A 25,828-nucleotide genomic window follows, 5' to 3' on the forward strand; every position below is an offset into this window, starting at 1 on the left:
TTTTCTATCAGAAATGTGCCTTTTCATTTGTTGTAGGTTTTCGCTTGTCCTTGTTCACAGACCAGTGCTTGGGAAGCTGTGACTAATCTGTTAAAAAAAAAAATTCTACAGAATTGGTCAATTTTTATAATACCATGTATCTATAATATACATATGCCATGTAGATATAGGCCTACAAATATGTGTTCTAGTTTAGTTTTGAAATGGTAATTTGATGTAAGTTTAAAAGTTACTTTTACTTTCACATTCTACCATTTTCAAGCATTTATGGTACTGAAATAATCATAAATGCTGATGGTTTCAGCATTTATGGTACTGAAATAATCTCACTTAAGATTTCTAACAATATTCAGCAAGATAAACAAGGTAAGACAAATTTAATTACATTTGCCGACTATGAATGCAAATAAGTTGGCAACCAGCAAGAATCGCTTTTGCAACATGCCACTTTAAAATCAAGTGTAGCGGTCCTGTCCCAAATGGCATCCCTCTCGCGAGCACCCTTCTGAAACCTAAAATGACAAATTGGACACCATTATGGTCTTGTAGACTTCTCGATCATGCGCATGCGCCGGACATTGTAAGTCTACAAGACCGTAAGTGTATAGGTGAGTTTGAATTAATGCAGCACCGCGCAAGCCGATTGGTGCCTTAAAAAATGCAATGCATTCTGGTTAGAAAGTTTGTCCGACTTTGATTGGGCCTGTCCCAAATGGCACCATAAACACTCAGAGTCTTTCTACGAGTCTGCACTTTTGTGATGTAGCTTTGACTGTTGGGAAAATGTCTGCCACTTCAGTGTGGGATCGTCAAAAGTGCGCATCGAGCATATTGACTGCAAAGGGGGTGCTCGCAAGCAACTAAAATGACAAATTGGACATCCTACAGTCTCGTGGACTTAACGGACACGCGCACGCAGCAGCAATTGTAAGTCCACAAGACCGAAAGTGCATATAAAGTGTGCCATTTGGGACAGGGCCATTGGCACCAAAGCCGTGTCACAGCGCTGCAGTCGCCCCAGATCGACTGCACAAGCTTTGATGACGACACACCTTATTCCTTATTGGCCAGGCTCTCTGAAGACAACGATTATGTGTGTTTCATGTTTATTCTGCCAACTTCAGTTCCACTAATGCTGACAAAATCGTGTTTTTATAACAGTAAAAACTCTTTTCGTGTAATCTTAATGTTACATTGTGTCATGTTTATCAAAATAAAACTAGAATATAGACCCATTTATACTGAAAAATATAGACCCCACTGTATTCATAATTGAATATTGTTGAAATTTATTCTTGTACATACAGACACTGCATTAAGCAGTACATTCAATTATTGAATGAAAATTGTTTCTGTTGCTACACGAAAACGTCTGAGTCTGTGTGTTTGACAAACATTGCATCTAAACCACTTCATCTTTCATAAAATACGAGTGTCACTACGGGAGGCAGAAAGTGTCCAACTTCACATCTCCGTTTTCAGCTCCTCCCTGCCTGCTACTGGAAGATCTTGCCCGTTGGTGGAAGCCTAGTATAGCTCAACTTGAACATACCTTATATATTAAGTGTGTCATTTGGGACAGTGTCAGTTCTGGCAGGTTGTGTCAGTCAAGCTTGCATCAGCTGACGCTCAGCTGATCCATGAAATACAACGCCTATCACAGCACCTATATAAGGCACCATTCAGTATTATCAGCAGCTTTGGATATCGAGAATTCTCAAAAGGAATCCATATGATTGGGGATTTAGTTGCTTAGGTTGTTCTGGTTATTATTGGCAACATGCCTGTTGCTTTTCTGCTTGTTATTGGCAACATGCTTGTTGCCTCAAGCTCATTCGGTTATTGCCTTGAGCAGCAAGCATTTTGCTAATACCTGAATAAGCTTTAAGTATACAATACACTGTAAAAAAATCCCTGTAAAAAAAACGGTAATATTCTGGCAGCTGGGGTATAATGACAGAAAATAACAACACGTAAAATTACAGTAATTTTCCTTTATTTAAATCCCCGTAAAAAAACTGTAATATTCCAGCAGCTGGGGTGCCGGAAAAAAACACAGAAAATGACAGAAAATAACCAACACATTATATTACAGTAATTTTCCTTTATTCAAAATACTGTTTTTTTGCTGTAATTTTACTTAAAATTTTCTTTTTAATGTTTAATTAAGGATCTAAAATATTGTGGAAATTTATGTAAAAACCATGAAACTACCAATAGGATTGAACACTGATACAATTCAAGTAATCAGCCTCAAGTGCAAAACTTGTATCACAACTGCAACAATATATTACAGATATAAAAATGTGTTAATACATTCAACAATATACCAATATAACAATTAGTATAACTCGTTCTAGTTCATAACTACAACAATACACCAATATAAAATTTGTCAACAGATAAATTAGTCATCAACAGAATGAAAAACAATAAAATAATTAAACCATGAAAAAAAGTTTTCAAACAAGTGGTTTCAAAGTCTGTGACACTGGCAAGAATTTCTGCAAGGTAATGGAGGGAGGTTTGACACTCTTCCAAAAGTTTTTACTCCATCCATTCATAGTCCGCAATTTTGTTGATCAGTGAAAGAACCTTTGGACTGACTGCCAGTTGCTTTCTTCATGTTCTCTTTTCTACTTTTGATCCATTCTCTGGGGTTATCTTGAAAAGGCATCTGTCGAATAAAAGAGAAAAGAAAAAAGAAACCTCAGTAACAAATCATGGACTGTATAATATGCTCTTACAGTTTTTCTCGATTGTTTACACGCATTTTCTGAAAGCATGCCTCATATTCTCAGAACTCTACACACAAAACAAAAAACACACGCACATGGGCAAAACCCCTCAATTCTCCTGCAAAATGAAACTTTACATTCAAAACAATGTTATTTCTTCTCAAAATGGTATTTTGTTTTCAAATGACACACACAAACCATCATATGAATAGACATTTATAAGAACCAGTTGAACACTGATGTGCTCAATGTAAAACACTATGATGAATGTAAAACACTTCTTCTCCATTCATCATAATGACTTAGGCCTTTTTTTTGTTCAGTGTTACACTTACTACAGACAGTACATACATAAGTGTGTTGTAAAATATTTGAGAATATTGTTTTTAAACTCAGAACACACAAATACATGGTAACAAATATATTTTATTTTTTCCCACAAAAACAATGTACACAGTGTACATCCCAACTAACACAAAGTTGTACATACAGTGGTCTACATACAAAACAACAGAAGAATTGACTGTATACAGTTACAGTAAAAAAAAAAAAAAAAAAAAATTCCAATGTTGGCATCCATTGCTCCATTGAAGAGCTCACCTGTTGCCCTTTTATGCTAAAGCTCTGATTACTAATTGTAAAACTGTGTGACGGGTGTTTGCCCATGTGATGAGTCAGTGTGCATATTTGAATGGCAGTGTGTTTCTTGTGAAAACAAGAGATTTTCTGCATGAAAATTGTGCCAAAAGCAGACAATTGTGTGTAGTGTTTTGAAAAAGGTGTGTTTTAGAACTGCAATTTGAGTGTAAAGCAGGAATTGTGCTTGTAGTTTAGGAGAATTGGTTCAGGGGGTTGGTGAATGAGTTACATGTTGTGGTCATTGTGTCTCAAGTACCAGTATTTGTGTGTAAACAATTGAGAACAACTGTAATATATTAGCAATAAAAGTAGCAGAATAGTGGGAATTTGCACAGGGGATGCTTGTAGTGGACATTGGCAACAAAGATGTGCATGTGAGAGGGTGTTGTGTGTGAGGGAGACTGTATGTTGTGAGTATATGTGAGGATGTGTTTGAGAGAGTGTATGTGAGGATGTGTGTGAGAGAGTGTATGTGAGGATGCTTGTGAGAGTGTATGTGAGCATGTGTGTGAGAGAGTGTATGTGAGGATGCGTGTGAGAGAGCTTATGTGAGGATGTGTGAGAGAGTGAGCGTATGTGAGGATGTGTGTGAGAGAGTGAGTGTGAGGATGTGTGTGAGAGAGTGAGTGTGAGGATGTGTGTGAGAGAGTGAGTGTGAGGATGTGGGTGAGAGTGTATGTGAGGTTGTGTGTGACAGTGAGCGTATGAGAGGATGTGGGTGAGAGAGTGAGTGTGAGGATGTGTGTGCTGACATCATTCACATTCTTGTGAAGACATTCTTGTGACATTTCAAAACTATAATCCCAGCTGTTGTCAGGTGTTGATGCGGTGTTGTCAGGAGTTGATGAGGTGTGAAACCCACACTTGAACTAGATGTTGACACTAAGTTTGAACTTGCTGAGCTGTAGGCACCTAAAGATATGCAGAAGTACACAAAAAAACATAGGCTGTTATGAAATGATGCTACATGCACTGCAAAGCCATCTATTTTTCCACACACTGTAAAATCCGGGGTGTGGGTTAGTTAATGTTTCAATCCATCAAAGAAACAGATGATACACTAGGAGATGCCAGAGCTGGAAGAGCCTCACATTTACATCCTGTTTTATAATATATTATGATCTTGCAATAAATTATGGCTTGTACAACAGTGTGTGAACATTATTTTATCATTGAAAAACACCTAACAAGCAAATTCAGGTGTGATGAAAACTTTCCTTAAATACTAGAAGTTGATCTAAAATAGAGCTAAATGTTCCATTAAAGGCGTTCAGTACACCATGTTCTCACCAGAAAGGGACATTTCATCAGGACTGTCACAGGCTGTATTTGAGGACAGTCGGTTGCTGGAAGGGCTTTCAGACACATCACTTTGACCTTAATAAAGGACATAGACTCATGTTGTGTAATATATTTTGCAAGAGTAATACAAATGCAGTAAAATCATATACACATAGAATGGATTTCATAATATGCTTATTTTCTTTAAGTGTTAGTTAATACAAAAATGAAAATTCTGTCATTAATTACCCACACTCAAGGTGATTTTGTTTCTCAGTCGGAACGGATCTTTTTAATGAAATCTGAGAGTTTTTGGTCCCTCCATTGACAGCCTTTGCAAATACCACTTTCAAGGTCCAGAAAGGTAGTAAAGACATAATTAAAGTGTAGGGCTGAGCGAAATATGGGTAGAATTGATTATTTGTGCAAAATAGCAGCGCGAGCTTCTAGCCTTGCAAAGTAATCCATGTGACTCCAGTGAATTAACCTCAATTTACCCCCCCCAAATACTTCTGCTTTGTTTTCCCCCCAAAAAATAAATAATTTACCACTTTATTTACAAAATAGTTCTCTCTAAACAGAGGGAGAGAGATGTTGTTGCATATATTGTTGCCTCATGAAATTGAGGTTAAACCACTGAAACCTCATGGATTACTTTAATGTCTTTACTACCTTTCTGAACCTTGAAAGTGGTAGGATAGGCTGTCAATGAAGGGACAGAAAGCTCTCCGATTTCATTAAAAAGATCTTCATTTGTGTTCTGATGAAAAGAACTAAAGTCTTAAGGGTTTGAAACATGAGGTTGAGTAATAATGACAGAATTAATATTTTTGGGTGAACTAACCCTTTAATATGAGTTGCATTATATACAAATTCAAACACATACTTGTGGATTTGAAGCATGACAGGTGTCTCCTTGCTTCCACTGGCTTGAGGATGGGAAGAAGGTCACTCTCCTGGACATACTTCATGTCCTCGTGCTCCTGGACTCCTAACTCCCCCATGCAGCGCTTCAAGCAAAGTCTCAAGCTGGCTCATTTTTGGAAGAGCTGATTTAATAAAAGAGGCAAGAGCATTCCCTCCATCCATGACACTATAGAGACAAGGCAGACAACTAGTCCAAATGCGTTTCCCAAACGCATCGTAAGCCTAAGTTAATTCATTATAATGAATTTTGAACTTTGTCTCAATAGCTCATTGTATATAACAGACTTGATTTGTTCAAACATGTAAACTGGAGTAATATTTCTCTAGAAGATTTGTGTATAGCAGGGGTGCCCTGTCCTGTTTCTGAAAATCTACCTACCTGCAGAGTTCAGCTCCAACCCTGCTCAAACACAACTGAAGCAGCTAATTAAAGGGTCAGTTCACCCAAAAATGTAACTTCTGTCATTAATTATTAACTCTCTTTATGGAAAAGTTTGTTCCTGTTGCTGTCAACATTGTTTTTGGAAGATACATTAAAAATGCAGTTAGCTTCTGTGTACGGATCTACAATGCATGGCATAAAATGTGGTTAATAGTGATCATTTGACGAACTTCCGTGTCAAAGTGTATGTTATCAACGGATCCTGCTGATGTTTTACGGCCATGTCCGGAATAAAGAGTAGGCCTATGTACACTGTAAAAAAATTCTAACCTCCCTAACTCAAAATTTACTAGTGACTGATAACATCTACATTTTTCAATTGGCCCAAGTGAAATTCTGTAAATTATTAAATTAAATTTACAGATTTTCACTTGGGCCAATTGAAATTTACAGAATTTCACTTGGGCCAATTGAAAAATTTAGATGTTATCAGTCACTAGAAAATTTTGAGTTAGGGAGGTTAGAAATTTTCTACAGTGTATGGTAAACCTATATAGCCTACATAGGGTGATATTAAAGGACATAAACCATGATATAAGATTTTGGCCATATTGTCCATCTCTAACTGTGCGTTCACACCGCCGCCGACTTGAGCTGCAAAGAAGCTCTGGCCGCCCTGTCAAGGACGCTTGTCAAAAAGTACGGAGAAGCTTGTTGACGCTTGTTGACGCTTTGGCCGCTCTGAAGTCTGTGTCACACCATGAAATGTAAACAGGAAAAAAAAAAAAACAAGCAATACATTGACACTAGAAACCTTTTATAATGACAGCATTTTTATAACCGTTTTGGTCACATTTGGTCGGGAAAAAATTATTTTGATTAATATGCGCGAGGGAGAGCGAGCAAGACGTGTTGTTTGAAGACGGTTAAGGTGAGTGAGTGCGCGCGCGCGGCCGGGGCTCTCTCTCTTTTGTAACTGGTCCCTATATGAAAATAACGTCATAAATTTTATATAATAACGTCATAAATTTCGTCATAAATGATAGGAAACCCAGCAACAGCGATTATCAGTTTCTCCTCCATTTTCTCGGAACTATGTTTCTCCGGAATCAGCCAGCGCGAAGGACGTCTATATTCTGATTGGTTGCTGGCGTTTTGCCGCTGCTTGCCGCTGAACCGCGTCATAGCTCATTACCATAAAGTTGAGCTTCTCTCAACTTTCAGATTGACGCTCAAAACGCTCAAAACGCCCAAAACGCGACGCCGATGGATTTGACGCTCCTTGCAGCTGAGAGAAGCCAGCTTCCATTGAAAATGAATGACTTCCGGTAACTTTGGAAGCTCAAGTCGGCGGCGGTGTGAACGCACAGTAAGTCATTTATTCCATGCGTGAATTGTAAAGTCACGTCCACAAACCTCTTGCATATTATTTGGTCACACCACAAGGTGTCACTGTGGCCTCAAAGCTTCAGCACTGCCACTTTGAGCTCGACTGCTACGTCTGAGGTAAAACACGCCCCCCTCATTAGCATACAGCGCAATAAATGTATAAATAAATGTAGACATAAATACATACATAAATAAATGTGAACATAAATAAAAGTAGAAATAAATGAATGCATAAACAAATAAATGAAAAAATAAATGTGGAAAAAAGATAGGCTAATTATACATAAATAAGGAAATAAAGGTATAAATAGTCATTTATTTTAGGCATTTATTTATTTATTGTTAAGTCAGGTTTGGCATTCCATAGGCTACTTATCACATTTATCACATGTATTTATTTATTTATTTATTCGTTTATTTATTCATTTTTCATTTCTGCAGGTTTGGTCCTCCATAACAGTGTAGCTCATCTATGAAAACTTTCCACAGCCAGAAAATGAGCAAATACTTTTTCATTTTGGCCAGTGTTTGACATTGACATTGTACAATATAAATGTTGGAGTCACTGTACAGCTTTAACTTCCAATCACCTTAATGTCAATCACTTTAGCTGATGCATTTGTGAATGTGATTGCAATTTCATTGCTATTTTCAGATTTGATATTTTTTATTCCCCGTCCCATTTCTTTTTATTGCGTTTGTCAGGATAGGCTAAACCTCTTTTCGATGGACAATCTATTGTTTATTCAATTTCCCCCTGCTGTGCAAATTATGGGGGAAAGCATCATGCTAGGATTAATGCATCTACCTATAGCTTTCTTTCAGTGACTGGTCTGGTTATTTGTGTGACTTCAAATGCGAGACTTTGGTTTTAAAGTAGTCTACAGCACTTTCGCAGTCTGCCATTCCAAAGCGTTCACCGGACAGTTTCAGTATTTATACTGGTGAAACATAAATTTCACCTTTCAAGATTTCAATGAACAACAATAGGCCTATTAAGCAGGACAAACAAGGCAGCCTACGAGAATGTAATGTTTGTAGATCATTTGTAAACAATAAGGCTATGCTAACCCATCAGAATCGATTTTGCCACCGTCCTTTTATAAGGTTTAATACTGTTATTATGGGTTTGCAATTTAGCAGCGACAGACAAAATAAAAAATAAATTAAAAAACAACAATTGTGCTGATACTGTCAGTGTCTTTTAGCCCCGAACATTTTTCGTATTTAGCCTACTATGTTTATAATAGCCTGTATCTCGCTTTCTTTATTTTTCTTAGTCTTAGCATACTCCGGTATAGTAGGCTACCTTAGTTTGGTTGTGTCACTTCAAATGTATGACGTTGGTTTTAATTAAAGTCACTTTCACTTTCACATTCTGCCAAAGCATTCATCGGACGTTTTCAGCGTTTAGGCTATAGTGGTGAAATATCAGTTAGCCTTTAAGATTTTTATGATCAACAACATTCAACAGAACAAACAAGGTGAGAGAAGTAACGTTTGCCGAATGCCAACGAGTAGCTTTGGCTAGATAATCTGTCAGACTCGCTTTAACCACACAGGTCTTTCTATAAGAAACTGTGGCCTGTCTGCTTTCTTTTTTGGTGTTTAACCGCGACATATACAAAATCCAAACCACTGTGCTGATTAATGTCGCATTTTCTTTCAGCAGCGAACGTTTTCCATCTCTACACGTCAGAAAAACACAATGCAGAAGACAAAGAGTAAGTCACGACATTAGTTTTGTATAACAATGAGTAGGCTAACTATCCAATCTTTTAAGAAGCCTAGCTTAAAAGGGACAGTTCATCCAAATTAAAAATTGTATTTACTTATGTTCATGTTGTTTAAAATGTAGGCCTGTGAAAAACAAAAAAGTTGTTTGGCAGAATGACAGACTGCCCGCTTGTTTACTGTAAGGATATGTAACGATCTTTGCAGTGCAAAAGGGCTTGCGAAAGAACTCTGAAAAAGTTAAAGGTTAAAGTTTCAAACAGTCATTATTGATTTGGCAAGTATAAGGGTGTATCTTAGTTTGTGTTTTATTTCAAGCTAGTTTTTATAGCTAGTTATTTAAAGGGATAGTTCACCCAAAAATGAAAATTCTGTCATCATTTACTCACCCTCAAGTTGTTCCAAACCTGTATGAGTTTCTTTGTTCTGCTGAACACAAAGGAAGATATTTGGAAGAATGTTTGTAATCAACAGATCTCTGTCCCCATTGACTTCCATAGTAGGAAAAATATATACTATGGTAGTCAATGGGGACCGAGATCTGTTTGGTTACAAACATTCTTCCAAATATCTTCCTTTGTGTTCAGCAGAACAAAGAAACTCGTACAGGTTTGGAACAACTTGAGGGTGAGTAAACAATGATAGAGAATTTTCATTTTTGGGTGAACTATCCCTTTAACCATGCATCCTTGTGCATCCTTAATGACATTTTTGTCTTTTTCATTTTTTTTTTATCACTTTGCCTTTGTTAAAGGTACTTTAAGTGATGTTGGGTCACTTCTTGTTGACGTTCGAAGTATTGTCAAACAAAACGGAAGCTAGCTCGACCCTCCCTCCCTCCCTCCTCCCCTCCCTCCCCTCCTCCTTCCTCCCCCCTCCCCTCCTCCCCTCCTCCCCTCCTCCTCCCCTCCTCCCATCCTCTCACCCTCCCTTCCGTGCTTTTCCAATGTAAATTCGGGACTTAACGCGTTCCTTCTCCTTTTTCCTCTTCTTTGGGTCACTTCTTGTTGACGTTCGAAGTATTGTCAAACAAAACGGAAGCTCCCTCCCTCCCTCCTCCCCTCCCTCCCTCCTCCCCTCCCTCCTCCTTCCTCCCCCCTCCCCTCCTCCCCTCCTCCCCTCCTCCTCCCCTCCTCCTCCCCTCCTCCCCTCCTCCCCTCCTCCTCATCCCATCCTCTCACCCTCCCTTCCGTGCTTTTCCGATGTAAATTCGGGACTTAGCGTGTTCCTTCTCCTTTTTCCTCTTCTTTGCTATTTGTTCATCGGAACGTCGTCTCTTTGGTCGTGTATATTTTTATTGTAATTTTACTATTTCACCCTCATTTCCTTTAAAAAATATTTTTTTGCACTACACTGTAAAAAAAAAGAGTTGCTGCCTAAAATTTTTAAGTACAATCAACTTGGATGTTTAAGTCATTTCAACTTAAATTACATTAAACTGATCTAACAAAAAAAGTTGAATCTTGTTTAACATAAAAAAATAAGTTATTGCTTAACTTATTTTGATAAGTTAAAGCAATGTAAAAACAAATGTTGTCATAACTTATTGATCATAGAATTTTTTACAGTGTAGGTCCACAAAATAGTTTCACTCAGCACCTTTTGGACAAAAAAACCCAGGGCCATTTAACTATAAAATGTGTAATAAAAAAAAATATGTGTGTCTGACACATGTGTGCCTTTGTAATATCTGAGAGAAATAACAAATAACAAATCCAACCACTGTGTATACACCAGTGGAGTTTTGCTGGCATCCAGTTGGGAAAACTTGGTACTGCGCCCAAACAAAATCTTACTGAAAGGTCATTTTTTGAGATATTAACTAGAGGTTGTCCGATATGGGTTTTTCTCTGGCCGATGCCGATATTTAGAAATCAGGGCAGCCAATGGCTGATATATGATGCCGATTTTTTTTTGGACGATATGTTTGGCCGATTTTCCTCCTTTTTTGTTAGAATTATTGCGCTATGTGTAACTTTTTTTAATTGATGCACAAAGGTTAATTTCTTATTTTGGCATAATGTCGCTGATTGAACTCAGCTTTGCACATGCATATTATGCTGTTCACGGTTAATTTCACTTTGTGCTAATATGCATTATTTTCGAGTTTTGATTTATTACGTAACGTTCATTTATTCATAAGTCTTTCTGTGTAATTTCATGGTGCAATATGTTTTAAGGATGGTGCATTACTGAGCAGCGGTGAATCACGGTCTTAAATACAGTGCTACAATGCTACATGCATGTATAATCTCTGTGTAGTTCAATTATAAGCAGTAGGACTACCGGAGACTGCAGTTTCAGCACCAGTCAACATTTCATGGTGGGGATAACTTATGGGCCCTATATGGTTTTGTCCATGGGTTTCATGTCTGTCCTATCTAAATAAACCCATATGGGGCAAATTCAGATAAAGCACACATTGAACCCATGGATTTGTCACCTAGCTAATTATACTCCAGTAGACCTGATTCAAAAGCCAAAATGTGCGATCTTCCAAGTCAAACATATATTTAACATTAGAGTGGGCAAAGCCATTTTAAAATTGAACGTGCAAAAACTGTTCAATATACTTCTTGATGTTGCTATATCATATCATATTATTTTAATTTATTATCGTAATCATAAATACCGTTTGTACTGTGCAGACAGCTTTACTGTTTACTTCACTGTTATTCTTCTAGTCTCCCACATAACACCGAAAATAGCTTATTTTATGGAAAAACAGCAAAACTTTCTGCGTCTTTTTTTAGATGCCAAGATGCTGCAACTTTCAGTGCATCTTTTTTTCCATTCAATGGAAGTGAATGATGACTGAGACTGTAATTTTGACTTACATTAGTTTTTGTGGAATAAATTCATACAGGCTTGAAACAATGAAGGTGTTGTAAATAACAGAATTTTCATTTTTGGGTGAACTATCCCATTTAAGGCCAACAATAACAACATTCAGTGCCAACTGAAATAACGAATTCAACACAGCAGTTTGTTTGACCTGTTATATAACTATCAAGTTATAAAAAAAGTTTGAAGAAATTTAGAAGCTTTTAAACTTCACAATTATATACACAATAACACAATAGTTTAAATGCAGTTGTGTTGGATTCAATTTGCAGTTGCTTTGTATTTTAATCCATTAACCTGTATCCCTATCATGTTTTTTCTCTAGTTAGATATACAACGAAAGCTCCTGACAGTGTCAAAGACATTCCCAATATATTCAGGCGCAAAATTGAAAAGATTGGTCATTCAATCAAGTTAAAAGAGGCAACTGAGAAATATTCTGACGAGGCTATTACTTTAGTTTTCTTTCCGGTTGTTTCACGCACTGGAACTGACATTGACGCCACAGTCAGAGACATTAAAGGTAAGAAATGCTTTACAGAAGATGTTGCATTTCATTCCTTCATATAAAATGGTTACATATACTGGATAACTGACCGTTATCTACTCTTTCTTACTTTCTAGACAATAAGCCAGCCATTTTAGTGGTGCTTCATCACACATTTGACCCTGAGTGCATTGTGTCAGACAGCAGTAAATTTGTGGATAGAGAGAACACACTTGTAGTGGACTGTCTGTTCTTTGAGGATAGAGGACTACTAGAGTGTAAACGTAATGAAAAAGCTTATGACGATGCCGTTAAGTGGTTGAAATCACAAGTATGTTTGCATTTCATCAGCATTACATGAATATTGCTTTTTTTTCTCAGCTTAATTTTGTTTGTTACAATTACATAACTTTACTCACTTAAAAGTTTTCATTTTCTACATTAATGCATGTTTACATGTGGGTGCATGCACATTAGCGTGTGGATTTAAAAAAAAAAGTGAGTTTTAACATTCAAGGACTCAAAAACTTTATTTGATTAACATGCTGACATTTTTATTTTTTTTCCCCTCAGCAGAAAAGTAGACAGCGGCAAAGTAAGTTACTAGTAAGTTTGTTTACTAATTTGTTATGGTTAATAATATCTAAAAAGCCAGATTAGATAACTGTTTTTGTTTTTACACTTAATCTTCAGAAAAGAGTGGAAAAAAAGGAACTGATGACAAAACCTGTACAATGCCCTGAAAAGCAAAGCAAAGCAAAAAAAAAAAAAAAAAAAAAAAGGCTGACAAAATTCCAGTTGAAATTCTGCACTGCACAGATGAATTGTTTCACATATTTTACAATTCCTGATCTTCACCAATGTCATTGAACCCTAATCTAATTGAATAGCCTACATTAGTTTGATTGTGTATGTGTATTGATAGCCAATTAAGTCCTCCAGCAATATGTAACATTGTACATTTCACAGCCTCATTTTGTCATGTTCAAGTTACAGATACTGCATACCAATGTCGCTAGAGGATTCTGGGCCCCCTGAAAAAAAATTGATGTTGGCCCCCACCACCATTCACGAATATCATATAGGCCTACTGTAAATAGATGAACATGGAGGCCCACATATAACAGAAGATGGTGATGTTGTTGTAAAACCTTTATTTTAAAAGTTAAAGGTTTATATAAAAATTATAACTAATAAAAACTAACAAAAAGCAAGAAATTGTTAAATAATAATAAAACAATTTTAATTAATACAATTTTAATTAAATTTTTTTTTTAAGTAACAGCAAAATAACCCCCCCCCCCCCCATCAGTCTGTTATAATTCATAAATTAAAAAGTAAACATTTAGAAATTGACAAGAATGCAGTCAAATTTAAAAAATAAAATAATTTATTGTCTTATTTTTTAATAAAGATAATATGGAACTGGTAATGTTATTAAATAAATCTAATAAATGTATACATCCAAGTGCAGTGTGTTGTATTTGTGTTTTCTTGATGTAATAAATACATCATGGGGGGTGGGGGGGGCAGGGTTTGGGGGTCCATCTGATGTTAATAAATACTTTAGATCGGACTGGAGGTAAGAGAAGCAGATATTTGGAAAAAATATTTAACCAAATTGAATGTTTTTGTTGTTTTCATTTAAATCTCAGGCATACAACTAATATAAATAGTAGAATTATTCATATACAACAGGGGCCTATATAGTATAAGTGAGGGCCCCTATTTGTCACCACCTTTCACCACACTAGTGACGACCCTGCCAATGTATGAAGCATAGAGACTGAGTAGCCCAGATGTATCCATCCAATCTCCAAACCGCTTGTCCTGTGTAGGGTTGTGGGGATGCTGAGTAAACTCATGTGTCCAATAATAAAAATAAAAAAAGTGATTCATATCTCTTTCAGTCCATGTTCTTGTTGTACACAAAATAACAAATTCACTTGTTTACATAGTTCTATATTTATAATTGAATTCATTCAAGAAAACTAAATGGTGTGATTAAAATATATATATCCTAAGCTACACAATGATTTATATATTCTGTAACGCATCAGTGTAATCTTGATCGTTGTCATCATCTTTAACAGCAGATCCAGAGGGTTTACTATGGCGATCTGAAACCTCAACAGAGCAACTTCTACGTGTTAACATCTCCACAAGCTCTGTTGCATGTGTCTGCTCAGTCACAATCTTCAGGGTGAATCTGGCTGAGTTCCCCAAGTCTGCAGCATCAACTGGAGTAATCTCTATTTCAGCCATTTTCCTTAAGAAGAAGAGAGCAAGATCAATCATAACGTCAGCGAGAATTAAATAGCAGGGGTGCTCAATCCTATGGAGATCTACCTTCCATCAAAGTTTAACTCCAGTTATCTATAACTATCGAATTAAGATCTTAAGGAACACTTGATAATTAAAAAACGGAAGTGTTGGACCATAGCCTACTGGAACTGAACGCAGGATCACCAGGAACAGGAATGAGCACCCGTGAGACAAGGTGAAGTGATTAATATTGTGTTCATAGTAAACAAACATAGCCTATCTGTGTGAAGGCATATGAGTTTGTGTATGTTTTAATACTCTGTTGATCTCTGCGTGCGATGTCGTTTCATGAGCCAGCATACAGCAAAGATGACCAGCAATAGGAGCAACAGCAACACCACACACACGATGAAAAGATCAGAGTTCAGCCACCGTGACAGAGAATCTCCTGATTCCATCCCTACAGCAAAGACTAAAATCGATTAGAAATGGAATAGGCTAACACAAACTCATGAACATGTCTTGCTGCTGATATTTAAATAAGTGAAACTTAGAAAATATAGGCTACACAGGTAACGTAATTTGAACAATAAACGCTAGTTACATTAGAAATTGCTGAAACGGTTTGATATAGCGCTGCCAGCAAGTTTGTTTAATGCCACTTCTTTTGAAAGAACAATTAGTTCTAGTGCATTGAAACAACAACAACAAAAAGATTTTGTATGTATTAGGCTATACCTGATTAGTCTGTTCTGTTGCGCTGTTTGATTCTTCTGATCACCGCAGTTAACGTGCTCTGTCACTGCTATGATGGAGACAGTAAAAATATATAAACATTTGTGGCTATAATAACATTATTTTAATTAAAACTTAAAGTGTGAATACCAGCTTGATGTTACTAGTTAGATTTACGTTTTGTTATTATTTAATTGCAACAATTAACGGTTAAAACAGTTCAACACTTCAGAACATTACAGGAAGGGGGCGCTAAACCCCAGGATAAAACTCTCATGCGACTTTAGGACTTCTATCAGGTGTTTGCAAAATGCTGGGGCCACACCAAAAGATATTTAAAATCTTATGCGATTTTTTAAATGTGACAGACCCCAAACATGAGGGCAAATAATGCTAGATTTAACAGTTTGTGCCGCGATGTGAAGAACACACATGAACAGATTTTCAACCTGAGATCCGACTGTGAAAACGGGAAATCTCGCAAAATCTCTCGAGACTTCAGAATAAATATTGCGGACGATAGGCAGGAAGAAATGGCTATGGTAGTGTTTGGAATGCTTTTGACAGAACATTGCCACAAATCGACAAGCTGATCCTCCATCTCTGGTGTATGCATTTTACTCTGTGCTGCGCCATGACTGCGTTTGTGCTTCCTTCTTCTGTCAGCTCGCTTTCTGATTGGGTATCGTTTCGAGTAGCCTACGTGCGCGTTTGTGACATAGACCAGTGGTTCTCAACTCCAGTTCTCAGGACCCACTGCTCTGCACATTTTGTAGGTCTCTCTTATCTGACACACTCAGTTCAGTTCATGGAGTCTCTCCTAATGAGCTGATGATCTGATTCAGGTGCGTTAAATAAGGGAGACATACAAAATGTGCAGAGCAGTGGGTCCCGAGGACTGGAGTTAAGAACCACTGACATAGACTTTAAGGGGCTTGTCCTCGGGGTTCCACCCATCAGAAATCGTAAATATTCGTGTATGTTGAATATTTACGATTCGAGATAGGGGCGGCTCCGACGTTCTTCCGAGCAGGTTCGGTCACTCTAACCTCACACCACAGGGAAATCTAATAAAATAATCTGAAGAACCATCAAGATAATCGGGACTTAATTTAGGTTTGTCGGAAGGGGAGAAATCGGCCCAAATATCTTGGTGCGGCCCCAGCATAAAGCAGTAAGCCTAGTTTAAATCCGTTTAAATTTACCTTGAGGCAATACCACTTTTATAAAGATAGCCTAACTCTTTTGCCAGCCTTGGGGCAGAAGCAGGAGAGGAGAAAAATACAATAAACCAAGTGATCATAAGAAATTAACTGAATTTATTGAATAACTTTAGTCATAGACAAAGGTCTACCTGATTCCTTTTGCTAAAAAACAAATTCATCAAGTGTTTTTAAAGCAAGAAAAAGCAAATAGAAATGTATTGCTTTTTAAAAAGTAACTGAAAGCCTTGAAGGGAAACAACCTCTTATCTCTAACTTCTGAAGACAATACAGTTATTAGCCTACAGAAGAGTTTCGCCTTGCACAAATTAATAAAGCATTAAACATTATACATTATACATTCAGGGATAGCAAAACAATATAAAAAATTCAATGTAAGTAAAAATTCATAATATATACTGAATGTAGAAAATATTATTTAAAAAAAGAAAGAAAAAAAAAGATAGTACAACATGGTTATTTGCTCTCTGGAAGCTGAACTTTTACACATGGAACTGCTCCATAAATACATTAAATTCAAAAGGCTTACTCTAGCGGAAAAGCACAAACGTTTCAGCTCTCAGGCCTTCTTTAGTGAAGAAGTGAGTTCCCTCACTACTCTCTCACACACAAATCCTTCTCCATGATCCGTATCAACATCAGAGGTCATGATGCCACACTCATGATCATCATCATCATCATCATCATCCTGAGGCACAACCAGAATATAGTCAGAAATATATTTTTATGGAAATGTATAAAAATGATGTTCACAGAATGTAAATTTAAACACATATAATTCATATTAAAATACTTAATAATTGTATTGATTTTAACAAATAAAAGTCCTACTAAAAAAAAAAAAAACTTTAAGCCCAGAAATTTTTGGGAATTAATTTTCTCATCTTTTCTACACATACTTTTTTCACCCACAAACATAAACTGTAGAGCCTGTTCTCCTCTTGTCATTCATCATATACAGTACACCATTTGTTTTGCTCTGAAGTTGTACAACCATCCAACAGCATCAAAAGCTTTTCAACTGTCTAATTTTGGTAATTGACTGTTCAGAAAAATCTTTCACAAATATCTTAAAGGTAAAAAAAAAAAAAAAAATGTAAGTGCATTACCCCAAATGAAGAAGCACTGTCTCCAGATCCGTCTAATGAGGCTTTTGACACCAGAAATTGCTTTCCATTGGTTCTAGACATCAACCAGACCTGCCCATGTACACAGACAACATTCAAGAACATGTGTACAACAAAGTTCACTTTTAATTCATTTAAATTTAGTAATATAGTATAATTTAAGCCACTCTCAGACCCTCTCAGCTATATATTAACCATATAATGAATAATAACCAATTTATAAGGTCAAATTATGGATTCAGTATATGAACCAGTCAAATGTGCAACCCAGTCTCAGAATCATACATCATCTTCATAAGCTCTGTATAATAATGTAATTACCGTTTTAATTATGTTTACTCTCTTGTACAGTAATGTTCACTTTTTTTTTTTTTACACATTTATTACATTTTGTCAGTTACAGGCATTGTTAAATATTGTGTTTTTATTCCACTACTGCTACTGGTATTGCATTGTTTTCCATTCTGTTTTTGCATCAGTTTCTAGTGTACTTATGCAGAAAAAGAGAGAGAAGTGGATGAATAGTTGCTGCACCTTGTTATGCACAGATAACATGGCAAGGCTAGCATTCCTCTTAGAGCAGAAGCTCTCAGCAGCGTAGCAGTCACTGTTGTCACTCCAGAACAAATAAAACACATTGTCATAGAGAAGCCACACTTCTGAAAGATAAAAAAGAACATTCAGTATGAAGTATCTGTATAGTTGACAGAAATTGTTTTGTATTAATATTCCTTGCCATGCCAGGGCAGTTCTAGAGCAAAACCACACAAGAGCGATTTTAACAGTTCAGTTTTCAGTTGTACCTCATAAGATGATCAACAACACAACCAAAATTAAGAACAATCAGATGTGTGAACATTTAGACACATAAATGTAACATATCAGATATCTGACAATGAAGTATGTGTGAAACAGTTTATACTTCAGATGTTTCACACATGCATGCTGAAAATGAGTTAGTTCTCATCAGTTGATAAAAATTGAAACTAACCTTTTTGTCCTTTTATTGGTTGTGTTTCTTTATTGTGAGAGTCTAAGGGGTGGAAAAGCATGTTATTCTTAAATATTTTGTCAAACTATCACAAAACCTTTTTTTTTTTCTTGATTAGTACCTCAATAAATTTAAAATGCTGTGTCATGAAACTTACAATTTAGGCCCACAATAGTAAGGATGATGGTTGAGATAAGTATGTTCACAGCAAACAGTAAAAACACATACTTCCTTTCAGAAAACTCTGTTAAACAGAGATTAATAGTGATTAATACAGAAACACTGATTGTAAACTTCATGAACATTTTGCTTGAATTCCATCCATCCATGAATTCCATCCACCCATCCTCTGTTGTCTTACCTGAGAACAGTGTTGTAGAATTAATAGTTCCCTGGTCTGCAGGTGGGTACTGAAGAGATTGATAAATGTCTTCTGTTTTAACAGCATCATTTTTCTGTGTCTCCCTATTTTTTGTGTCTCCCTGTCCCTCACCCTCTTCATATTCATTTATGCACACAGAAAAACGCTGCTGCAGCTCCATTACTCTCAAACACTTAAGTAATGACACATACGCACAGTAACAAGAATCATATATCACACCCTCTGAGACTGAAAAACTAGTCGTGATGCTAAATACTGATGTTGACTAACGTTACGTGCAAACCTATATTTCTCTGTGCTGCTGGTTTTCTTTTCTCTTCTGCACTTCCTTTTCTGTCCAAAGTCAGACCACATGGATTTATTGCAGCAGTGCAGTTTAAGTCTCAGACTAGACAGAAAAAGGAAGCAGCGGGAAGATTTATAACTATAACTTTTTTTTGTATTAATATTTTTTTTGCACATTATGCAAAATTTCAAATAAAGCAGAAGGGAAAGCAAAAAGCAATCTTGCTTACTTGTATTTACTTAGTGTGCTGAAGACCTCAGTTCACACAGACAGCAATTAAATATCTGCAGATAACTGTGCTGTTGATTTCACTGTGCTTTTGGAGGGAAAGTTTACGACTCTTTGTCTTCGAGCATGGTAATTTGCATATTGGGTGTTGATGCAGAAACTATTAAAGATTCTTGTAATACGAATATGTTTGCATTGGTATCAACATATAATATACACGATCATTTAGATCATCAAAATAAAATTTTGTAGATACCAATGGTTGCATTAACTGGTGGTTCTATCATTAAGCATGCATAAAATGGTAATACAAAATGCAAAAGCTAATAATGGACAGTAATAATCATAAACGCAATGTTCTGGAGATATGAATGTGCCTTCATAGAAGGTTTTCCAAATGTAGGTTCGGGAGGAGCCTAAACATTCAGTCCTGTCAATCATCAATACGAGTGTACTATATAAGCAGCAGACCCCACGTCATCCCATTGACAAATTACTTCCGGCAGCCCTTCTCCTCCAGTTAAATATCTCTATCCTTTTATGCGCAATTCCATCATAGGGGGATTTTAACTCGGAGCTCAAGCCGAGCCTCGGGTTCGAGCCTCCTCCAAGGACAGCAACCCAAGTTAGTTACTATTAACCTTTAAGGCGCAAAAATGCATGGATGCGGCCCTCTCTCCCCTGAGACGGATGGGAGTATGCATCCTGAATTACCTTGACGATTGGTTGCTCTTAGCCCAATCGAAGGAGGAACTATGTGCGCACAGATCTCTGCTCTTCAGCCACTTGGAAAGTCTGGGGTTCAGGATCAACCTAAGCAAAAGCTCTCTGTCCCCCAGCCAACGCATCTTGTTCCTGGGGGCAGTATTTGATTCATCCCAAATATTTGGGGATTTCATCGGAACGTTCCCTGAAAATTCAGAGACTAGCGGTGTCCTTCAAAATTGGGGACAACCTCCCCCTGAAAATGTTTCAGATGCTACTGGGCCTAATGGCAGCAGCCTACTCAGCAGACCTGTTACACATGCAGCCATCAACACTGGTTGAAGTCCCGCGTCCCACCTCGAGCATGGGCGAGGGCCGCATCATTCTCAGGGTCACGGCTGTACCAAAACCCTGGTCCCCTGGAAACACCCAATCTGTATCAGTTGAGAGTAGACGTGCGGGGGGAGGGTCCGAGTTTGGAATTTAGCCTGAACCCAGAGTACTCCCCCCTTTTGACTGGGATAGAAAGCCAGTCATGAGTAAGGTAATGGGGTGGTGGAGGGATGCTGTGAAACTGTCATAGGACAGAGGTGAGGGGAGGCTATATTTATAACCGCTTCCTCTTGTGCTGATTGGTTGATTACCTGAACGTGCTCCTGCTTAACTTTGTTACATAAAACTTAATTTCACGAGTTCACACGTACAGGAAATCAGATATAGTAATTTATGCGAATTTGGCGTGCTGTCCCGCGGAGGGTCCGAGCTCGGAATTTGGCCTGAACCCAGAGTACTCCCCAAAAAAGCCACGTAAGCGCAGAACAGCAATCGTAAAACGATGTGAAATTAACCGGCCAAAAAGTGAAGGGCATGAGAAGGTATTTGCAAAACCAAGCTTGACCGTTCGATCGGGAGGGCTCTCGCAGCATCCGACGGGAGCTTAGATGTTCGCGGCATCGGACGGTTAGGCCCCGCCAGCAGTCGAATGGAGGGCTAGAGTTCTCAACGGGCCTGAAAATAACAACCCGACCCGACCCGACCCGTGGCTTTTAAAGCCCGGACCCGATGTAACCCGACACATCAACATGAATTATCTGCCCGAACCCGGCCCGCGGCCCGACGCCGCGTCGGATTTTTTTTTTCTCATACACGTATTATCATGACCAGCAGACGGAAATTCAAATCAACCTTTAATGTTCACGCCTTTTAACAATACAAACAACTGAAACAATAAACTTTAAATATATAAATAGGCTGTAGTAGCGACGGTGAATTCACCTGAGGCAAGTTTACTTTTCACCAACTCCATCTTCTTCTCCAGGCTAAAGGCGTGCACGCAGCGGCGTCAGGTCTGCCCCCGCCCCTCTCCGTGATGCGCTTGCACGCAGCAGCCAGACTTTCTTTACGGTGAACAGCAGCGATGATTAATAAATGGTTTTTTTTTTTTCACTGACTGGAAAAGATTAAGCCCGAGGTCCGACCCGACCCGAGTCATTTGATTATATTTTCGACCCGAACCCGGCCCGAACCCGCGGGTCCCGTCGGGTTTGTCGGGCCGACCCGACCCGTTGAGAACTCTATGGAGGGCGCCCACTGTATTCGGTTGGGAGGGCTCGACCAGTGCTTTGAAGGGGGCTGGGACACGGAAATTGAAAAATGGGTTTGATTTTTTAAAAAGTGGGCTGGAGAGTGACAATGAATGGTGCGCAGGTGATGGGAATGAACAATTTAATTAGTTAGGGCTTGGTGTGCGTTTCTGATGTGGAAGCGGCTGGATCTGATGTAGGTTTTGAAGGCTTCTGATGACCAACGACCAAGGGTTTGAATTTGATGTTGGGAAAGACCTTATTGGGGGGCTGTGGTTGCTGCTCTGATATGAAAAGAATGTCTTGAAAATTGATTTGCGATACCGGACTGGATTAGAACTGCTTTATGATGTTTTTGGAACCAGAATCTCATGGCTGGATGATTGGAGTCGTCTGCGAAGAGTGGATCAAGTGGGGATTTGAACATGGAACGTCTATACTGCAGGTAATTATGACCGCCGCTAGCGTAGCTAGCGAAAGCGGTCATATAGGGATTGTCAAAGTTTTTTTTTTTTTTGTCATCTACTGAATTTTTCGTCAACGATACTAGGGACACCGAAACACCGGGGAACATGAAATTTGGTGGGCATGTAGCCCCACTACACTTTTACGGAAAAATTTCGTTTGGTCCCCGGGGGCCACCCCCCCCCCCCCGCACTGGGCCCCCCCAAACCCAAAAAATGCAGTTTTTCCTAAATAACTACCTGAACCGTGGCACCGAGGATGAAGACATTTTTATGGTATGTTGCTCTTAAGGGCCCACATCAACCTAGCCCATAATCACTCATTTGTGATTTGCGCCCCTCCCATAAAAAATGAAAATGCAATATTATTCTGCTTTAATCGCCCCTATCTTCAGTTGAGATGTTCAGAACTGCACCATATTTCATGTGTATGATTAACTTGACATCCTCTGGGGTATGCTAAGTTTCGTAGAATTTCATCCATGGGGGGGTATAAAATAAATTCATTTATGTGCACATTTAGTGACTGTACACTCATTGGCCTGTAGATGGTGGTGTTGAGCGAAGGGTTGCTGGTTTAGGATGATACTGTCACACACACACATGCAGGAATACAAACAAACGCAAGCATGCACACACACTGACATCCACACGCACAGACACACACCCATACACACACATACAAATCCACATGCACAGACACACACACACAAACACACACACATACACACAGACAGACATGCACATACTACTACTTTTTTTAGGTATATACATAAACACGCAATACAGCCAAATTGCTCCACGTCATTTATTTTTGTGGAAAGCCAGTGCAGGCCTGAGCGGCGGTCATATTTTGTACCGCCATGCGGTACATCTAGTTTATAAGAGAATGGTACGGTTGAATGGGAGTTGGCAGACTGAAAATGTAAACGAAGTGCCCTTTTTTAGCTTGATCGGTTTTACTTTGTTTAATTAAGGAAGATAATAGGTTTTGTTTTCTACGATCTGTAAATCTGAAATTGTAGGGTGGATATTCGTGTCGAAGTTAGATGTGATTGTTAATTCGGAGCAGCGAAGAAAACCGAAGAAAGCCAGGGCGAACATTACTTCTAGTATGCGGGGGGTGTTGATGGAATGGCTTAAAAGATGCTGATTCTTTTCTGTGTGTGGATGGAGCTTAATGACCACAGCAAGTCAGGACCTCGGTTTAAAGGATGGTCCTTCTTATAGTTTAATGCCCCCATCGCTGAGCACCATTCTGGCCGCGCTAAAGGATCTTCCAATAAAAATCTAGTTTTTCTACAAAGGTCTCCGATCCATGTCACAGCCTGGCTCGAGCACGCTTAGCTTCGGTAGTGAGCCAGGCTTTGGCCCTGGGGCACTGCTGTGTATTAACATTTGTATTTGAATACTATTAATTTTCATTTCAGTTGACTTCTGATCTTGTTTGTTATTGGCTGTGAGAGCAACAGATAAAAAGGGAGCGCGCCTTCAAGCGTGTGCGCAGTATACCAGAGCACTTTAAGTTGAATTGTACGAGTTCCTAACTGGAAAAATCGTTTTCGTTAATCAGCAAATAAAATCATCAAATCAAGACTATTCGTCATCGTATTTGTTTCGCTAGTAAATACATGACAGGCACCATGACTACACTGCTTCATGCTGCCTTGATAAAACGGGTCCAATGGAGCGGCAGCGCATCCTGAGTTCCAAAAAGCTCAGAATGAGCTACCAGCTGTGTTGCAATACAGTATAGTCACACTATAGCAACGCTCTCCCACTTATTCTGCTATTCTAACTGCGCTTCTTTCCGCCACTGTAAGCAGTGTAAACAGCAGTGGGGGGTAATACACAAGAAATGTTCACTTACACCATCTTGCTGATTACCTTTCTTTAGTCATTTGGCATTCCTACACCCACTGTAGTAAAACTACAGAGAGACGGGATCAGGAAATCAGCCCTCATTGCCAAGATGGCCAATTTACATGATAAAACACAATTTAATGATGCAAATAAAACTGCATTAAAATGAACACCTGTTGATAAGCACTTATTTTGCACAAAATGTATATAAAATTCACACAAACACACACACACACACTCAAACAAATTAGATTAACAGATTAAAAATAGAATATTGCTGATTAGTGGTTGACCGATATATTTTTCGGACCCCCAGTGGCGGGTAGGTTTAGGGGTGGGGTTAGGGGTAGGTCATCAGACCAATCAGGGATGACTTCCCTAATGAATATTCATGAGTCTTCCCCTACCATCCTGGGAAAAAAAATATCGCGTCCCGGCAAGATAGAAATTGGAAGTCTCGTGAGAAGCGAGAACGAGAACGAGAACGAGCGCGAAACACGAATTGCTTTTTGGCAATTCGACATAAACACACACGCATGTATGATGTATTACCAGATTACCCACCTCGGTAGACATTGCTCCACACGATATAGTTGGCTTGCTCCGATCAAAACAAACGCACATGAGCAGCGGTAGAGAGGGGGAGGAGGCCGCCGCAAGTGAGTTTTTTACGACCGTGTTGTGAAATATATGATATGCCCCACAGCTGTAGGGGGAGCTCGTGGGGAAAACATGCGACAACAAAAGGGAAAATCAGCGAATAAGTGACTAGAGTTCGCTAGAGTTGCCGAGTTCTGCTTTAAAGATAATAAAAAACACAGGCAATAACTGCTGCTGCCATTAAATCTATATTTATTTACATATTCACTGAAATAACTGGAAATCAATCCGTTTAAAATGAACCAATTTGAATGTTGTTTTAATTTATAAAAAAATCTGTAAAATAATCTGATTCATACTTAAAGTCCCCCTGTGGTGAAAATCAAGTTTTTAATGTTGTTTATATGTCTATGTGGTGTTTTTAATATGCTTTAAGACAAACCATGTGCAAATGCATAAGTCAAAACCATTGCTGAGTATTTTCTCCTTAAAACTGCATTTAAATTTGAAATTGCTGGTGTTTCTAACGTCACAAACTACCTTGTAACCAATCACGTCAACGTGTGATCGTCAACAAGTGGATCTCTGAGCTTGTGTGAGTGAGTGGAGGCGGGGCTAATTTGCATATTCATAGAGCCGTGTATACTAAATTAACTATACTAAATTTATGTCTTGTCATAACGTGTCCCATAGAGATCAAGGGGGGATCATCATCCAAAGAGGATTTTTATTTCATGCCATTGGAGAAGTAGGACTGTACAGATTCACACTGAGGTGTCAAAGAAAAAATTACGAAATTAAATCAAAATAAAATATTCACAAAAATTAATATACACTTGACTCAGTGCAAACTCTGGTGTATCAACAACCGCAAGAAAACAAATTGCTGCAGGCCGCAAACTCTACAATGGATACATTCAGCCATATGACCCGGTCTTTACCTTCCCAAGGTCAG

General features: G+C 38.3%; 3 protein-coding genes across 9 annotated transcripts; 1 reads left to right on the top strand and 2 right to left on the bottom strand.

Annotated features, from left to right (window-relative positions):
- Positions 1–2,176: 2,176 nt before the first annotated feature.
- LOC311294407 (uncharacterized protein) lies at positions 2,177–6,248 on the bottom strand. The gene is made up of 3 exons (XM_084415273.1): positions 5,545–6,248; positions 4,668–4,754; positions 2,177–4,289 (listed from the first exon to the last, which is right to left on the bottom strand). The coding sequence occupies exons 1-3, from the start codon at positions 5,660–5,662 to the stop codon at positions 4,135–4,137; spliced, it is 360 nt and encodes a 119-aa protein (XP_084271399.1). The 5' UTR covers positions 5,663–6,248; the 3' UTR covers positions 2,177–4,134.
- A 2,436-nt stretch (positions 6,249–8,684) lies between these two features.
- LOC311294405 (uncharacterized protein) lies at positions 8,685–16,187 on the top strand. 7 transcript variants are annotated; one of them, XM_084415265.1, is made up of 6 exons: positions 8,685–8,840; positions 9,026–9,080; positions 12,260–12,457; positions 12,559–12,752; positions 12,995–13,016; positions 14,515–16,185. In XM_084415265.1, the coding sequence occupies exons 2-6, from the start codon at positions 9,065–9,067 to the stop codon at positions 14,739–14,741; spliced, it is 657 nt and encodes a 218-aa protein (XP_084271391.1). In that variant the 5' UTR covers positions 8,685–8,840; positions 9,026–9,064; the 3' UTR covers positions 14,742–16,185. The 7 variants fall into 7 exon arrangements, with proteins under 7 accessions (XP_084271391.1, XP_084271395.1, XP_084271393.1 ...); XM_084415269.1 differs by having other exon boundaries at positions 12,998–13,027; positions 14,515–15,134; XM_084415267.1 differs by having other exon boundaries at positions 12,998–13,016; positions 14,515–15,134.
- Positions 16,188–16,720: 533 nt separating this feature from the next.
- Positions 16,721–19,666, bottom strand: LOC311294406 (uncharacterized protein). The gene is made up of 6 exons (XM_084415272.1): positions 19,124–19,666; positions 18,920–19,006; positions 18,763–18,804; positions 18,306–18,430; positions 17,754–17,843; positions 16,721–17,332 (listed from the first exon to the last, which is right to left on the bottom strand). Exons 1-6 carry the CDS (start codon positions 19,302–19,304, stop codon positions 17,204–17,206), a joined length of 654 nt encoding a protein of 217 aa, XP_084271398.1. The 5' UTR covers positions 19,305–19,666; the 3' UTR covers positions 16,721–17,203.
- Positions 19,667–25,828: the final 6,162 nt, after the last annotated feature.

This window comes from Rutilus rutilus (genome assembly GCF_951802725.1).
Source record: "Rutilus rutilus genome assembly, chromosome: 7".
Lineage (NCBI taxonomy): Eukaryota > Metazoa > Chordata > Actinopteri > Cypriniformes > Leuciscidae > Rutilus > Rutilus rutilus.

Excerpts from the sequence above, each read along its gene's own strand:
- LOC311294406 (XM_084415272.1), bottom strand. The coding sequence starts at position 19,304 with ATGGAGCTGCAGCAGCGTTTTTCTGTGTGCATAAATGAATATGAAGAG. Across the intron at positions 19,007-19,123 it reads TTCTACAACACTGTTCTCAG|AGTTTTCTGAAAGGAAGTAT; the intron begins GTAAGACAACAG and ends TCTGTTTAACAG. Across the intron at positions 17,844-18,305 it reads TGTTATCTGTGCATAACAAG|GTCTGGTTGATGTCTAGAAC; the intron begins GTGCAGCAACTA and ends GTACATGGGCAG.
- LOC311294407 (XM_084415273.1), bottom strand. The coding sequence starts at position 5,662 with ATGGGGGAGTTAGGAGTCCAGGAGCACGAGGACATGAAGTATGTCCAG. Across the intron at positions 4,755-5,544 it reads GTCATGCTTCAAATCCACAA|GTCAAAGTGATGTGTCTGAA; the intron begins GTATGTGTTTGA and ends TCCTTTATTAAG. Across the intron at positions 4,290-4,667 it reads TGATGAAATGTCCCTTTCTG|GTGCCTACAGCTCAGCAAGT; the intron begins GTGAGAACATGG and ends GCATATCTTTAG.
- LOC311294405 (XM_084415265.1), top strand. Across the intron at positions 12,458-12,558 it reads CACAGTCAGAGACATTAAAG|ACAATAAGCCAGCCATTTTA; the intron begins GTAAGAAATGCT and ends CTTACTTTCTAG. Across the intron at positions 12,753-12,994 it reads TTAAGTGGTTGAAATCACAA|CAGAAAAGTAGACAGCGGCA; the intron begins GTATGTTTGCAT and ends TTTTCCCCTCAG.